The 17627-nt window shown below is 34.5% G+C and overlaps 2 protein-coding genes across 2 annotated transcripts; one reads left to right on the top strand and one right to left on the bottom strand.

Moving 5' to 3' along the window:
* Positions 1-4899: 4899 nt before the first annotated feature.
* LOTGIDRAFT_175600 (hypothetical protein) lies at positions 4900-5271 on the bottom strand (the record flags this gene model as incomplete). Its single annotated transcript, XM_009057889.1, has 1 exon — positions 4900-5271. The coding sequence occupies one exon, from the start codon at positions 5269-5271 to the stop codon at positions 4900-4902; it is 372 nt and encodes a 123-aa protein (XP_009056137.1).
* Positions 5272-13560: 8289 nt separating this feature from the next.
* LOTGIDRAFT_175599 (hypothetical protein) lies at positions 13561-16088 on the top strand (the record flags this gene model as incomplete). Its single annotated transcript, XM_009057888.1, has 5 exons — positions 13561-13606; positions 14743-14798; positions 15285-15329; positions 15855-15876; positions 15949-16088. The coding sequence occupies 5 exons, from the start codon at positions 13561-13563 to the stop codon at positions 16086-16088; spliced, it is 309 nt and encodes a 102-aa protein (XP_009056136.1).
* Positions 16089-17627: the final 1539 nt, after the last annotated feature.

Here is a 17627-nt window from a genome sequence, read left to right as displayed (position 1 = left end):
GTGTTTGACTGAAAGTTGAATATTTCATCCTGGTGATTGTTACTGTACTGCTAAATATTTTTATTCAAAATCAAAGCTGTCAGTGAGCGTATATTACCTTGCCTGGCAAGCTATCTTTATAGTTTTAACTGGAAGATATCGTTAATGTGGATAAGTGGCTATCATAGTTTGGAATTCTATTTACTTATGTGAAGGTTCCCTTGTTTTTTTTAAAATAACTGGTTTTTGAATTTGATCTTAACTTGCGTCTATTGTCTCTAAAAGAGGCTAGAAAAAACAGCAGGTTTCGGACTATATACAAGGTTTACAGAATAGTAATCAATACAATAGATTTTAATCACAACAGTGATGGTAAGTGAAATTCACTCCTAACTAGTGACAACTCGCTCAGTCAGTTTGCTTCGTTTATAGCAACCGGTAAGTCGACTTTTTGAAATTCTCTAAATTTTAAGATACATTGTTAAAAATGCCCCCACCCTCCCTATTTTCCATAAGAACGAAAATATCGAAGTTACATGTAAGACTCGAAGTAAAAATCCATTGCAAAGCTTGACTCTGAACTAGAAATCAAAATAAGGAATATGAATGAAAAAGGCGGAATTCTATGGAATCGGAAATAAGGCCTGCCCGACCTTGCCCCCATTTTCAAACTACTTTTATACATTGAGTAAAAAAGGAAAATGATTCCAAATAGTTTCACGGTTCAAGTTTCTTTATATGTCGAAACGTTTCATGATATTTTAACCAGTGTAATTTGTAAGTTATAATGCCATCGCAATGACATAAATTGCTTCGAACAGGGGATATTATCAAAGACTATGCGTAATTATTCAATATAATATTGTATTTCACGTCTTTGCCACTATCTGTCCACTGAACACATCGATAACATTCTAATTTTGATGGTTTTGTCATTTCGTTTCAGGTCAGGGTGCTCAATAGCGGTTTTACTATTGAGTTAATACACCATGGTTGGATACCATTCCTGTTTACGTTAGTATATCATAGTTGTAGATTATTTACATGCAAATAAATCGTACGTGTATAATTGCTTGCTTGGAAATTGGCATAATGATTTATCAAGCGTGTTTGAGTTTGTCTGATGTTTGTGACCCTTGATACAGCAGATATCATGATGAGGCAATTCGGTACGATGATCTGAGAATGTTACTAGATACCTGGAAGTGTCAACAGCCAAATCTTACAATTTGTTTAGTTTATTGGACTAAAGTTTAAATTATGATTCTGGAAAGTGTTACATATAGAGTTTAAGTGAGCTTGATCAGAAAAGTAAAAATAAATAATTATAACCTTGTTTCTATTTCTATTCTTTTTTTTACTATGGCGTTTTCTTACATTTCAGTGTTTCAAGTATAGTAGCTCGTCTTCAGCTACGGACAACATGGTTAGATATGGTGTGCAACCTAGGTTTTTGGAGGTAGTTCACACGGAGCAAAATTTTCGCGTTTTCGGGTTGGGCTCGCGAGTAGTTTAGTTTTGGCAGCCTGTGGGCTACCTTGTTAGGGCCACCTAGGTTGTACGTGGCTAAGCTGCCATATCATGTCCACCCAGCCTCTCTTGAAACAAATGGAGGTAAGTTAAGAGTAATTTTCATTTCATAATCGTCAGAAACTTGTTCACTTCTACCTAGTTGATTTAGAAAAGTTGTTCGAGTTTACTTTATATATTACCCTTGATTCAGTAGTCTAATATTTAATCAATGAGAAGTAGATCGCACTTTCTCCAACCAATATGACCAACAAAAGTCGTGTCTCAAATGGTATAGCTATTTAAATCTATACATAATCATTTTGTGCACAAATGTTCAATGAATTTAATTGGTTGAGAATTGATTTATATCATTGATGGGAATACTGACTTGAAGGATCAAGGGTAAGATAAGAAAAGCTCATTCACCTTTATTTTATCAGGATAGGCATAATCAGAAAAATTAAGTTTATAATGGGGAGTAATTTCCCTCGAAAGCAGGGAATCAGGATTAATTGTTTCTCTTCTTAAAACATAGACGAAGTATGGGGATCAGTTCTTGATTGTCTTGAAAATGCAATGTAGAAACATCCAATTTTTTCTGAATCGGATCTGTCAAACTAGGTAGAAATGAACAAGTTTCAGACTGATACCTGATAACAAAAACTCACGCACTATCCAAACTACAATACGGTCATTATGTTGAGAGGATTTGAATAAGCGAACCCATATAAATAAATTCAACAAAATATGTAAAAGCAGACTGTCAATATTGATTTGAAAAATTTCCAAAACTTTGTCGATGGGAATAATGTGCACCCATAAGTCATCCAACCTATTTCAGGGTGGAAAACTGTATATCATACACGCAAATATACAGTTTATATTTTGTGATGAAATAAATAACGTAAAAAAATTTATTATAGGTGTATACAAATAGGGCTTCATTATATAAGAATAAAGTGCTTATGGTGTGGCATGGAAGCTCCTTGTGTAAGTTTCACATTATCATATTTTACCAATTCTGCATATTCTGGCATATTATGCATAAAGTCTAATGGTTCAAATAATACTAGGGAGTCTTGGTGGTTCAGTGTGCTATAGGCTTTGCGTCTGAAAGATCTCTCGACATTTGGACGTCGAATAAAGAAGGCTAATCCTGGCATTATTAACTTCATTGCACTGCTACTCAATCAGATGCAGAACAGATAAACGTAATACTGCTTTTAACTCATTTTAATTTCAAATTTGACTGACAAACATATTTGGATAATAGGGGATGCAACCTTGATGGGCGTAACACAAAAGACAACGATAGCTCTCTTTCTGCTGACATCGTGTCATTATTTTGAGGTCTTGATTTCTAATTAAGGATAGTGACCTTGTCATCGTTCCATCGTCAACCTAATCATAAATTTCAAGAGGTTGGGACACAGATCAGTTGGTTAAAAAGATCCTAGGTGAACCTATGTTGTTAAAATGGTTGTTCGTTCTTAACAGCACCTTATCTTATCCAAATTTCCCCTCCATTCTGCTACTGATTTTGACAACTCGGTATCCCTTGAAGAGTTGACTGTTTTAGGCACCTCTGAATTAAGAGTGGGTGATTTTACATTCTTATTACATATCTTTCTATATACAATTTTAAAACATTTTATCCAAAATCTCAATCCAATCTGTGTTTATCAACCAAACATTTGGCGGCTTTTGTCTTTTTTATACAGTTCAAAATTGCTCCTTGAATGAATATATATACATAGACAATTGCGATTGGTTAAGACTCTTAATTATATGCAATAAGAACAAAATGATATGATTAAGAATACTCCATAATTCACTAGAAACACCAATTAATCAAATAATTTGCTTAATTTGACACTGAAATATAAGGAAATCCATCTTCAAGCTATATGAATTTCCACACCAAGTTGCAAAGTGTGATCTGGGTGATAATTCAGTGTGAAAGGGAATATGAAATTCCTCACCATTGTCTGTCTGTCTCCCAATCAATTCAGACTCGGTGTACAGTTGCTGCTTATAATTTAATGCTGATTTTTAAAGTTCTCAAACGGTTAAGCTTGAAACAATAGTTGTCCTTAATATTCAAATCAGTCCGGTCCAAGACTTAAACAGGGTCCTGGTTTGTTGAAACATTGCTGATGAAATTTGCTGCTGTGTTGGGGATCGCTAGTTTTTTGTACGTTTTGGTTCGTTACTATTGGTTTAATTCAATTTCAGATTAGAAAGGGTAAATCGTCTGGTAATTTACCTACCCACTATAGCACTGCCATAATAGGAGTGTTCTGGGGTCATGGCCTGTATGACTCTACAGATCCTCTTATTCACAGATGAAGAACAGATGAAGCGGCGCGCGCCAACAGATGAAGGACAGATGAAGAACAGATGAAGAACAGATGAAGAGGAACAGATGAAGAAGTAGGGCAATCACTCCGCCCATTTTTGGTAAGTTGATCTTAGAATTTTTTAGACAGACTGCTGCTCATTTATTTTGAGTTTTGGAATCCTGGCGTCATTTTCTTTCCATCCAACAAATAATGCTAAATGGTTCTAATTTGTATTGGAATGGACTTGCCTCCACCCACTTTGTATAAGTTGAGCTTAGGCCTATTCAACATTCCGAGGAAAAACTTTAGCTCCATCAGCAACAAATTATAATTGACATACAATTCCCAACCCCAATAACAAAACAGTAGTAAAGTAAATGAATACTTTAATTATTGTGGCCAAAATATACTCAAATTTTACAAATTACAAACTCTTAAATAATTAATAAAAGAACAAAATGAACAAACATTACAAAAGGAACTTAATCTAATCCGCCAAAGAACAAAATGAACAAATATCCCAAAAGAACTTAATCTAATTCAAATACAAAGAATTTAAATTCAGGGAAATAGGGCAAACAAACATTACAAAAGGAACTTAATCTAATCCGCCAAGCCAAAGGCCCGCAAACCGAAACATCCGATTGTTACATTATAGATAATCTTATAATTGGCCTCAATACAAAACTTACATAGACATCAAACTTGTAGAACATTTATATATCAATCTTGTAGAATATTCATACATCAAACTTGTAGAACATTTATAGATCAATCTTGTAGAATATTCATACATCAAACTTGTAGAATATTCATACATCAAACTTGTAGAATATTCATACATCAAACTTGTAGAACATTTATAGATCAATCTTGTAGAATATTCATACATCAAACTTGTAGACCAATTATAGATCAATCTTGTAGAATATTCATACATCAAACTTGTAGAACATTTATAGAACATCCAAATTGGATGGTCTTAGACCACTTAAATCTAACTAAAACATTAGAATCTACGTATGACACGTCTCTAATACATAGCTGCTTTTTCTTTTCAAAACCCTTAGCTGACGCTGGTACCAAATTTGACTTCCGTTTGGTCCTTGATTTCAGCCAGCTTTCTGCGACTTTCTAACAATTCTTCCCTTATTCTACCCCTCTTTAAGTCAGCTTCAACTTTCTTCAGTTGATCTTCATTTCTTCTTATTTCAGCCAACATATCTTCTTCGTCCAAATCATCGTTCACATATTCCTGGGCAGCATCACCCATGGAAGAAATATCGCCGCCATCTTCAAATTCTATGTTTCGTCTGTTGGATGTGTTTTTATCAAAGGATTGTTCAACTATTTTAATCCCATCGCCGGAACAAGCCGAAGCCTTTTTAATAGCTGTTGGTTTGTTACTTTCATGTCGTCTTTTCGCTGCTTCAGACATTATCGAAATTTCGCTGCTCAAAATACAACTTCAAAATTAAGACTATACGCGTCTGTAACCAGTAAAATAATGAACTCACTATTACAAAAAGATATATTGAAAACAAGGTGAAAACCAATCAAAGGTATTGAAAGGGTTAATCTGACCAGTGCTGACCTAAACTAATTTATACTTAAACTCACTCTACGAAGGAGAAAATAAAATAGTTAAAGGAGTTGCCAATTAAACATTTTATAGATAAAATACTAAAATTCGTACAGATGAAAAAGTATCCGCAATTCCTTAAACCATTTTTGTAGGAAGATCGCAAGTTTTAAACATTTTGAGGACTGTACCAAGGACCAGCATGTTGACAAGATCTTCTTGAACCTGAGTTCTTACTCTTGTAAAAAGAACAGTTTTGAATTTGTGTTTTTTCACATGGATCCATATCGAGACTGCTTATGGTATCTGATTTTCACAAAATCTGGAAAGTTTGATTTGATTATTTTGATGATTTGTATAGAAGTTTCGATTGCCGCTTGAAAGGCAGGCCGTGTTTACTACTTTCACTTTCATCTGATGGTCCTTTTCGTTTGAGTCCACTGCTCCCGATTTTGTCATGATATATATTTGGTTAACGAAGTTGTTTTGCCTGTACAGATTTTTATTTCTTGTAATTTCTCTATGACTTTTCCAAACTCACACTTTTCAAATTTTGATGCATTATGCTTACCATTTAAATGCGGCCTTTTAGTTTTAAATCTGATTTCTGTCACTGTCAGTTTCTACCTTGTGTTGAGTTAACTGTTATCTGCGGTGGCTCAGTGAATTAGACGCTTTCTTGCTAATCTGAAATCCAAGGTTTGTTGGATGGAACAATAAACAGAGGCCCTCTGTGCTACAGTCTATTGAGTTAAATATCCCTCAACAGTAAGAAATCTATAATGAGTTTCATATTGATTAAAAATCTTGTCCGTTACAGAAAAGTAAGACTCAATTTCATTTTATGAATAAATATGATTTGCTGATATTGCTTTTGGTTCTATAAGAATTGTAGTGACAATAAGGGGAAAGGTAGGGGAGGAAGGTTCTTGATTCCTTGGACAGGTTTGAAGTTCTTAATTCCTTGGACAGGTTTGAGGTTCGATCGAAGTAATTGAACATATAAGACCTAAAATAAAGTCGTTGCGATGAATATTACCGGCGTGGCTGAAATTAGCAGTGCAGTTGGGGAGGGAGGGAGGAGCTGGACATCGCCTCCCTCTTTCAGCCTCGACAGTAATTGCCCTGATTGAGTGAGTCTAAGCCCTATTTGTACTTATGTTTTGTACTCTGTGAGGCTGGCCCAGCTACTAGTAAACACTCTATGATAAAAGTTTTGCGAACGAATCTGAGAATAGTGGAAAAAATGACGATGAATCTGATGTTGAATCTGAAGAAAGTGACAGTAGTGAACATGATGACGTAAATTCGCTAGGCCTAAATGACAATAATAAAATTCAATAGACGATGAGTGTGATTCTAGCATGACTGAAGCAGCCATCAGTGATTTAGAAAATGAAGAAAGACATCAACAGCCTTCAACCTCAACTGAGGCAGAAAAAAACAACATTGCTGGGGCAGTAAAGAAAGGGAAAAAAACAACTAAGCCAAAGGCAAAGAAGAAATTAAGGAGAAGAAAAGCAAGATGAAGAATGGATTGATGTCACTGATGATGATCCAGGACCCCGTTGTGCTTCATTTGTTCCTCACGGTGAACCAGGACCTAGGAATGTTGAACATTTAATGAATGATGATGTTGAGCCCTGTGAATTTTTCAAAGTATTATTTTCTGAAAATATTGTTCAAGATCTTTTGACAGCAATATATAGTTATGCCGCTGAAAAAATTGAAAATACGCCAAATATGAAGAGACGTTTCAGACTACGTGAATGGAAAGATATGCATAAGGAGGAAATTCATACATTCCTCGGAATTCTTATGAACATGGGAATTATACATATACGGAATTATACGTAAACCGGCAGTCTTACTGGAAAACCGATTGGATATCCAACACCCCTTTTTTGCAAATGCAATGAACAGAGACCGATTCCTTCTTTTATATCACACAATGCTGCACGTGTGCCAGACTGATACAAATAATAGAAATCGTGGTGACAAAATTCAGCCTCTAGTTGATAAATTAGTTTCTTAGTTCCAGCATTATTAGATACCATACCAAAATATTTCTGCTGACGAAAGCATGATAGGATTCGAAGGCCGAATAATATTTCGTCAGTACATACCAAAGAAGCCAACGAAATGGGGGATCGTAGCCAGAACTTTAGCCGATGGAGAAACTGGATTCATGTCTAGCATAAACATTTATTATGGCAGTACCAATGACGCTGATGTAACGGAACCAGGTCTGAACAAAACATCAAGGTCAATATTGAAATTGTGTGAACCTTACCTTGACAAAGGATATCATGTGTAGATAGATAGATTGTATAATTCTGTTGATTTAGCACGTGTGCTATTCTCGAGGAAAACTTGCTTGACAGGAACTGTAATGCTAAACAGATGTGGTATACCGAAAGAATTGTGTTCCGCAGTGGAAATATTATGGTGTTGAATTGGATGGATCAACGTTTGATAACTATGATATCCACTGTCTGTAGGGGAGATTTGACTGAGAATGTAGAGAAGAAGATGTTATAAAACCTAGAGTAATTTGTTTATACAACAACTACATGGGAGGGGTTGATAAATGTGACCAACTAAATCAGTATTATTCTTTTGCAAGAAAGTCAGTGAAATGGTATAAAAAAAATTTGTTTTGGCTAATTGAATTATGTATTACGAATAGTTTTATATTGTACAAATTAACAAGAGGGCCTGAGGTAAACATGAATAAAATCACCCTTCTAAATTTCCGTCAGAAACTTATCGCTGGATTAGTAAACAGTCACCCATCCCACCCCCAAAAGAGGTAGACCTATGCAAGGTCCCCCAGTAGCAAGATTAAATGGTGTTTTGCATGTCGCTGGTAAAGAAGAAGAGGGTAAAAGGAGAAAATGTATTGTTTGCAAGGCTAAAGGTCAGAGATCTGAAACTCTGTATTATTGTGAAACTTGTCTACCACACCCAGCACTCCATCCAGCCCCTTGTTTCGGTGTATATAACAGCAAAAATAATTTATAAATGAAAACTAAATCCATAGAAGAAGATTTGCCGTCACCCATGTCCGTCCGTCGGTCCACAATTGCTCGTAAACACTCTAGAAGGGACAATTCCTGATGGATTTTAACGAAACTTGGTATGTGTGTTCGTTATCACCCAAGGATGAACCCTATTGAAAATCAGAAGAATCGAAAAATATTTAGTATGAGTTATTGCCCTTGTTCTTGAAAACGCTTTCAAATTTAGCTCTTAAACACTAAAAGGCATGATTCTTGCTGGATTTGGACAAAACTTGACATAATTGTTTGTTATCAACCAAATATAAATCCTATTGAAAATCAGAAAATCGAAAAATATTTAGTATGAGTTATTGACCTTGTTCTTCAAAACGCGTTAAATTTTTAGCTCGTAAACACTCTAAAAGGCACAATTCTGGACTAATTTTGACGAAACTTGGTGTGATTGTTCGTAATTACCCAAGGATGAATCCTATCGAAAATCGGAAGAATCAAAAAATATTTAATGAGTTATTGCCCTTGTTCTTGAAAACGCGTTCAATTTTTAGCTTGTAAACACTGTAGAAGGGACAATTCTGGACGGATTTTGACGAAACTTGGTATGAGTGTTTATCATCCAAGGATAAACCCTATTGAAAATCAGAAAAATCGAAAAATAATTAGTATGAGTTATTGCCCTTGCTATTGAAAACGCGTTCAATCTTTAGCTCATAATCACTTTAGAAGGCACAATTCTTGATGGATTTTGATGAAACTTGGTGTGAATGTTCGTAATCACCCAAGGATGAACCCTATTGAAAATCAGAAGAATTGAAAAATATTTAATATGAGTTATTTCCCTTGTTCTTGAAAACGCTTTCAAATTTAGCTCTTAAACACTAAAAGGCATGATTCTTGCTGGATTTGGACAAAACTTGGTTTTATTATTCAGTCCCGTGCTGAAGACTGAATATTTGCCTTCTAGAGTTTTCACGAGCTAAAAATTGAACAATTCAAGAACAAGGGCAATATCTCTTACTAAATATCATTCAGTATGGCCCTAAAGAGTTCAAAAGAAGGTTGAATATTTCAAATTGTCACTGCACTCCTAAATATCTTTATTCAAAATCAAAGCTGCCAGTGGGCGTATATTACCTTGCCTGGAAAGCTATCTTTGAAAGAAATATCAAGTTATTTATTTGAAATTTATGTGAAGTATTGTTATTGTTAGGCCTATTGATATTTTAAACTCACATAATATGCATTGATTGCATTTGATAAAAGATATTTGGAAATCAATTTTATAATTTTTTAATTTTCCTTCGTAAGCATGCAATTATTTCGTTTTGGCATACTCGTTAACTCATACTCAATATTATTCAGTATCGCCCTAAAGAGTTCAAAAGAGTGTATGACTGAAGGTTGAATATTTCATACTGGGGATTGTTACTGTACTGCTAGATATTTTTATTCAAAAATCAAAGCTGCCAGTGGGCGTATATTACCTTGCCTGGCAAGCTATCTTTTAGCTTGTAAACACTCAAGAAGGCACAATTCCGGACGGATTCAGACAAAACTTTGTGGAATTGTTGATCCTTACCCTAGGATGAACAATATTGAAAAACAGTAAAAATCAGAAAATATTTAATACGAGTTATTCTTATTTGATGGTATTTGATGTCAAGTTTTATTATTTCTTCCATTGGTTTGTCAACATTTCTTGTGAGCAGAATAAAGACTTTAGTTTTTATTGGTGTGATCATTTATATTGTTGAGATCTTGGACTAGTTTGAATTTGATGTTTTTTTTTTCATTTGAAGGTTTTTGAGTTATTGCCCTTGACTTAGTCCAAATGTGTAAAAATTTGTTAGTGACTATAAAGGAGACTACACTTTTGATCCGATTTTAATGAAATTTGGTGTGATCATTTATCATGATTATTAGGTCTTGGTCAGTACCATTTGACGATTTTTTCGATAAACGTATATTGAGTGATCACTATCAGCTTATTTGTTATGGGGGCACAATAGAAGCTTCAATTTTTATACGCCCACATGAAATGGGGGGGCATATATTGCCGTCACCCATGTCCGTCCGTCCACAATTGCTCGTAAACACACTACAAGGCACAGTTCTTGACTGATTTTGACGAAACTTGGTATGGTTGTTTGTAATCACCCAAGGATTAATCCTATTGAAAATCAGACGAATCGAAAAATATTTACTATGAGTTATTGCCTTTGTTCTTGAAACGCTCATAAACACTCTAGAAGGTGCAATTCATGACGGATTTCGATGAAACTTGGTGTGAGTGTTTGTAATAACCCAAGGATAAACCCTATTGAAAATCAGAAAAATTGAAAAATATTTATATGAGTTATTGCCCTTGTTCTTGATAACGCGTTCAATTTTAGCTTGTAAACACTCTAGAAGGCACAATTCTTGCTGGATTTTGACAAAATTGGCATGGGTGTTGGTTATCTCTCATGGATAAACCGTATTGAAAAACAGAAAATTGAAAAATATTTAGTATGAGTTATTGCTCTTGTTCTTGAAAACGCGTTCAAATTTTTGCTTGTAAACACTGTAGAAGGGACAATTCTTGACGGATTTTGGCGAAACTTGGCCTGCGTGTTCGCAATCACACAAGGATGAACCCTATTGAAAATCAGAAAAATCCAAAAAATTGAGTATGAGTTATTGCCCTTGTTCTTGAAAACTCGTTTAATTTGTAGCTCGCAAAAACTCTAGAAGGCATGATTCTTGCCAGATTTTGACAAAACTTGAATATTTGTCTTCTAGAGTTTTCACGAGCTAATATTTGAACACGTTTTCAAGATATAGGGCAATAACTCATACTCAATATTATTCAGTATCGCCCTAAAGAGTTCAAAAGAAGTGTATGACTGAAGGTTGAATATTTCATACTGGTGATTGTTACTGTACTGCTAAATATCTTCATTCAAAATCAAAGCTGCCAGTGGGCGTATATTACCTTGCCTGGCAAGCTATCTTAGATTGGTAAAATATGGTGTGATGATATAACAGTTTTGAGTTATTGCCCTTGACTTCATTAAAACTTGTCAAAAATTTTTGGTTTCTACAATAAAAACGAAAGGTTTCAAACAATTTGGATGAAAATTGGTTTGATTATTATGAGATATTGGATAATTACAAATTTGATTTTTTGGTGAACCATTTTAGAGTTACTGCCCTTGACTTGGTAAAAACGTGTAAAAATTTGTTTGTTAGCACTATAGAAGCTACAGTTTTGAATTGATTGCAGCTTGGGGTGATCATTTGAATTGAAGTTCTTGAGTAAGGAAATGATTCCTTTTGCAATGCACATTTTCTAAGTTAATGTGCTAATTAAGAGTTATTGCACTAGATTTGATGATAACTATGTAGTCATTATGAACATCTTAAAGTGGCATTCCGTTATTTGGAAAACATTTTCATTATCAAAAACATTGTAAATTATACCTGAAAATATTTCTAAAGTATGCTATATTTATCTATGTATCTACTTGATCAAACTGCATGGGTAAGTTAAAAACTGAGAGTACTAATTGTTAGTTTCGGTAATTGGCTTTATAATGACTTGTTATATTCAATTAAAATTTCAGATACGTTATAGGATACATCTCACAAATTTGAGCAAAATTTTTTTTTCAACCTACAACAAAGCAGAATGTCCTTTTAGATATGAAAAAAGACTAACATTTTTGACAGCTGCAAGAGGGTGTATGTTTCCATGTTTGGCAAGCTATCTTTCCCACGGATAAAAAAAATATGTATCCTTTCTACTGGTCTTTGACCAATCAATGAATAAGGAGGAAAGATTAAGATAAGATTATTGAACTTAGTAGCCAATGAAACATAGTACCAAGCAGGTTAATGTATCTAAGGCTCAATGATATCTGACTTGTAAACACTTGATAAATCAAATACCACCAAACATAGTGACATGAGTAATGGTCTACTGTATGAAAGGCCCAATGATGTTGGACTCGTACACACTTGATAAATCTACAACTTCTGTATACAGGCAACCGTATCAAAGGTTCAATGATGTCGGACTCTTAATCACTTTATAAATCTAGATTGATTGCCACTGGCTACTGCATCAAAGGTTCAATGATATCAAACTCTTTCGCACTTGATAAATCTAGACTTATGGCAACTGGTTTCTGTATCAAAGGTTCAATGATGTCGGACACAATAAAAACTTAATATATACAGGCTTACTATTGACACCTGCTTTAATTGAATAAAAATGTTTATTTTCAGCCGTCAGGTCTGCGGGAACTCAATAGCTGTCTTTACTATTGGGTTTGACATACACCACACACAGTTAGATGATCAACGTAGCACGGTCAGTATACAAAGTTTTATAAATTCCACTATGTTGTCACAAATGTCTATCAGTCTGTGAAAACTTCAGAAGGCACGATTCTTGATGGATTTTGACAAAACTTGGTGTGTTTATTATCTTTCATGGATGGACACTATTGAAGATCAAAAATATGAGTTATTGCCCTTGTGTTCAAAGTGTTCAATTGTAGCTTGAAGGTACTTAAGAGATCAGATTTATACCAAATTATCAATATTTGAAAGATAAAAAAGTTCAGAAAAAATGTATGACGCATGGTTGAATTTGACACTGGTGATTGTTACTATTCTGTAAAACCTGATTTCCCCTTGTTAATGATGCAAGTGGCAGGGGCGGACATGGAAAAAGCTTCTAGTCGTTCGGATGTGACAATATACCTGTGTACTACAGACTGCATGTTAAAAATCTTTTGACAGTTCGAAATCGAAAAAGAGCAGGGGCCGGTTTCACAAAAGAGTTACGACAGGTCGTAAGTTTGCAATCGATCGCAAGTCGTTCGTAAAACTTACGATGCATTTCACGAAATAAATTCAATCGCAACTTTGGTCGTATCTTAAGACCATTAGCTACGACATGTACTTAGATGTCGTAGGACCGATCTTTCGTTATCAAAATGGTGGGTTGCACAGGGATGGGTCCGTAACACAACAAGATTTAAGGAGTAGAGCTGTTAAATACGGCCTTAACGCTTGGGAAACTGCTGAAAATGAACAGAAATAAAGTACTAGGCTACAAAGCAGTAGCAATTACAACATGTTGCAGTCGTTGAAATCTCACATGGATTTAAAAGTGGGTCCAGGTGGGTGTGTCAAGTGCAAGTAAAAACAGTATGCCTGTCTCAGACACTCGAGTAAACGTTTCAAAAATGATTTGCAGAAAGCGGCTTACAAGATACTTTTTCAAATGCAATGTTTATTCCATGTTTAGTATTAGGCGGTGAAAGCCGACACCGGGCCTGTTATGTTTAAAGCAAAGAAAGTATACATTTCGTACCAAAATAATAATTTTAACAACATTTTTCTGCCAAGACTCTAATTCTGTTATTGTCAAAAGAGATGAGTCTTTCTGAGGTCCTACAGACGTCGTTTGGACTTAATAGGTCCATCATCTCCTACGTCCTAGCTTTGCCGAAAGTAGGATATTTGAGTCTCTCAGTCTCAAATGGAAAGGTCTAGGATGGAACATCTATTTTAAAATAATTGGTAAAATTGGAAAAGATGGTCTAGATAGTTATCTTTCACTATCAATCTCGTCTTTTTACTGTCTCAAATGACGATGGACTCAGTCACACAGTACAAAGTTTTGCCTGGACATTTTGTTTGACGTATTCTCTGTTTTGGAATCGTAGATCTAAATAAAATGCTGCTATTACAGATATTGCCGAGATGTCCTGTCGTACCAATGTACTATAGTCCACAAGAGAATGCAAATTCACTGAAAATTTGTTAGAATTTGACGCTCGCTTTGCTTTGACATTTCTATTTGTCCGCCATGATGGCACCGTCATCACAGAAACACATGACGTCACTCTATGGTTTTCGTCTTAACCATGTCGTAACTAAGATCGCCGTACGATCGTTTTGAGCAAGTGATTCTAAGATCGGTACTAGCTACGATCGTATATTTCTTCTACACTTAGTCGTAAACTTGCGACGATCGTAAGCTTTGTGAAACCGGCCCCAGGCTAGTACATATTGAAATCCATGTATGTCCAGAATAATCTGTGTAAGAAAGATGACTGGCATTTGTCGAAAAGAAATATATAGAAAAAGAAATGCCCAGTTTGAGGTATTTTTAAAGGAAGTTGCATACATATCTAGCACTTCCGAAGACTATTCACATATATATATATTCAAAACTCAAATCAACCCCCAAAAATGGCAAATGTGTCCCTTTAAATTACCACAAATAGAATTACTGTTGTTTCTCTTCCAGGGTTCCAAGATCAAAGTAGCTGGTCTTTAGCTATAACAGGACATTTAAACTGGGGGGTCAATTAGGTTATGGTGGAGCACAAATGTCCAAAGGCAACTCTTGGATCGAAGCTAGGTAAGGATATTTGAAATATTTCATATGGTATAATAAAGCAATTCAAGTTTAATTGTTTATGCTGTATTTTTTAAAGTAAGAAAGGATTTCCAGCATTTTATAATGTGTATCTATTTGCATCATTTTAGTTTTCAAGCTAAAAAATGACTTTCAAATGTGACCAAAGGTATCAAATTTTGAATTGAATTATTTAAAACTTGGAATGTTTAAAGGGATTGTTAAAATTTTTCATAGGTATCAGGGACACTGATAACATCAAATTGCACAATTCCAATTTTAAACTTTTGTGGTTCCCCAATACACATAAATAAAAATACTCTTGACAATCCCTTTTATTGTTGGTAGCTCCTTAATCCAAAAAAAAAAAAACAATTGACCAAATTTTTAGAAACTTGGTATTCATATGTTTGAAATATTTATAATTTTAGGTGTTAACAGATAGAGCTTCACTACATGGAATGAAAGTGCTTATGGTGTGGCACAGAAGTTCGCAAGGCAAGTGTACTTTAATGCATAACGCTATCCTTACCCCTGACCATTTTGACTCCTTGATCCTTTGCCTGGATAAAAGACATTTATTCTTGTGCCACATCAAAGAATTAAGTTGTATATCATTAATTTTAGTTGTAAACAGATAGAGCTTCATATACAGAAGTCAAGTGCTTATGGTGTGGCACAGAAGCTCGCAAGGCAAGTTTGTTTTTAGAAATATTTAGTCTGTAATTTTAAACTACTTTGATATTCTTAATTTGAAATATCTTGGAACACTTTGCTTATCTGATACAGTTTTGTGAATCATGATATTTTAAAAAATAAACAAATACATGGTATTTATATGAGTAAACAGCCAATCAAGACCCTACAGAATGATGACGCCAAATTGTCATCTCTAATATAAGGGTATTTCATGGCCTCTCACACATTGTTTTTATTTTTTTAAAAATTACTTAAAATGGTAGTCATCTAATTATTTGCGATTATGTATTTATATTTTTCAGGTTAGAAAGGGTAAATCGTCTGGTAATTTACCTACCCGCAATAGCACTGCCACAATAGGAGTGTTCTGAGGTCATGGCCTGTATGACTTTTCAGACCTCCTATTCACAGATGAAGAGGAACAGATGAAGAGGAACAGAAGAAGAACAGATGAAGCGGCGCCTACAGAACAGATGAAGAACAGAAAGAAGTATGAAGAACAAGTGAAGAATGCTGAAGAAAAGATCAACAGATGAAAAGAGGGACTTCCAAAGAGTACTCATTAAGAAGAACCAAAGTCTACAGATGAAAAGCCATGGGTATGTTACAAGCGATTTAGTGAACATTTTCATCTTAATTTTTAAAATGAAATCGGACATAAGACTTGAACGACATTTAGAAATGAGGCGTACATATAACAGAAACAAGGCAATATTATGGATTTAACATATTTCTTTAATAAACTAATTAAACAGATAACGTTTCAAACAATGTGTTGTTATCAGAATAAACAACCTAACAAAACATATTACAACTAAGAATAATAAAGAGATTAACAGTGTAAAGGGTAATTAAAGTAATAATGAGAAGTCTAAATAAGAGAACATATGCTTATTATCGAAAGTGAGTTACAATTTAGGAAATAAATGAGTTAAAACAATAGGGAAGACTTAAATGGTTACCATTTATACATTTTGTTATGTTTTATTCCATCATTATTTCATCTGATGATGGCACATGTAAATTGTGCTGAAAGGTTGAAACGTTATGTGTTTAATTAGTTTATCTAAGAAGTGTGCTAATTCCAAAATATTGTCTTGGTTCTTCTACAACTGAATTATGGTTATATGATTGACTGGCATTTTCCAAAATGAAAATCTTGCATTTAGTTCTTCTATCATTCAAGGCTGTGCCCGCATATGCATATCAGTATCAGTTTCAATAGAATACTACCTTTTAGAATTAACATTCTCAAATTTGGCCTATAAGTGTATGTAATCATCAGTCGGATGAAAGTTTAGGTCTTGAAAATAGATGCAACCAAGTGCATGAAAGTGGAAAGTGCCAAGAAATTCTGGTTTTCGTTCAGATGTTGACTCTTCAAAGTTGGAATCCAAAAAAGTGAAATTAGAAAGATACCATAGGAAAATTTATGAATGTTGTTCAGTAATAATGACCAATGCATTTATCTGCTGTTTATTCTGAGAGGTAGTATTTCTTAAAAAAAAACAAGTTGCATTAAAATAAGTAGTTGCTTTGACTAGATGAATATTTGAACTGTGGCTTATTTTCATAATTCCTTTCTTATTTCAGCAGAAGAGCTCACAAGAAGATGGTGTTTCTACATTTGGTGTTTCTGCATTGATTAGGTGTTTCTGCATTGATTAGGTGTTTCTGCATTGATTTGGTGTTTCTGCATTATTAGTTCTGCTTCCAGCGACTGGATTTTACTGGTGCCTTTAGAATTGACTTTCTCCTTGCGCTAGAATAAGTCATCTTTTCTCAGTATTCTATTCGACTCAGCTGTAAATGGGTATGGATAATCTGAGTAAAATCATTGCCAAGAAATTTGGTCAAGGAACAGCTGTTAGACAGGATCTTGTGACCCTAAGCTGTCCTTGTAAAAAATCTTTCTTTCTATCTATCAGTAGGCTGACTAACCTTTCTGCAACCAAGGTCTGGGCCATGTTTCTCAAAAAATCTCACAATCAAAATTTGTCTAAGTATGGTATTTCTCAGTGTAAAATTCCACACTTATGACACATTTCTATTGAAAGATTTTTTGAGAAACGGGC

This window comes from Lottia gigantea, assembly GCF_000327385.1.
Source record: "Lottia gigantea unplaced genomic scaffold LOTGIsca_316, whole genome shotgun sequence".
Classification (NCBI taxonomy): domain Eukaryota; kingdom Metazoa; phylum Mollusca; class Gastropoda; family Lottiidae; genus Lottia; species Lottia gigantea.
The sequence above is the reverse complement of the archived record's forward strand: the minus strand, read 5'-3'. Positions and strand labels throughout refer to the sequence as shown.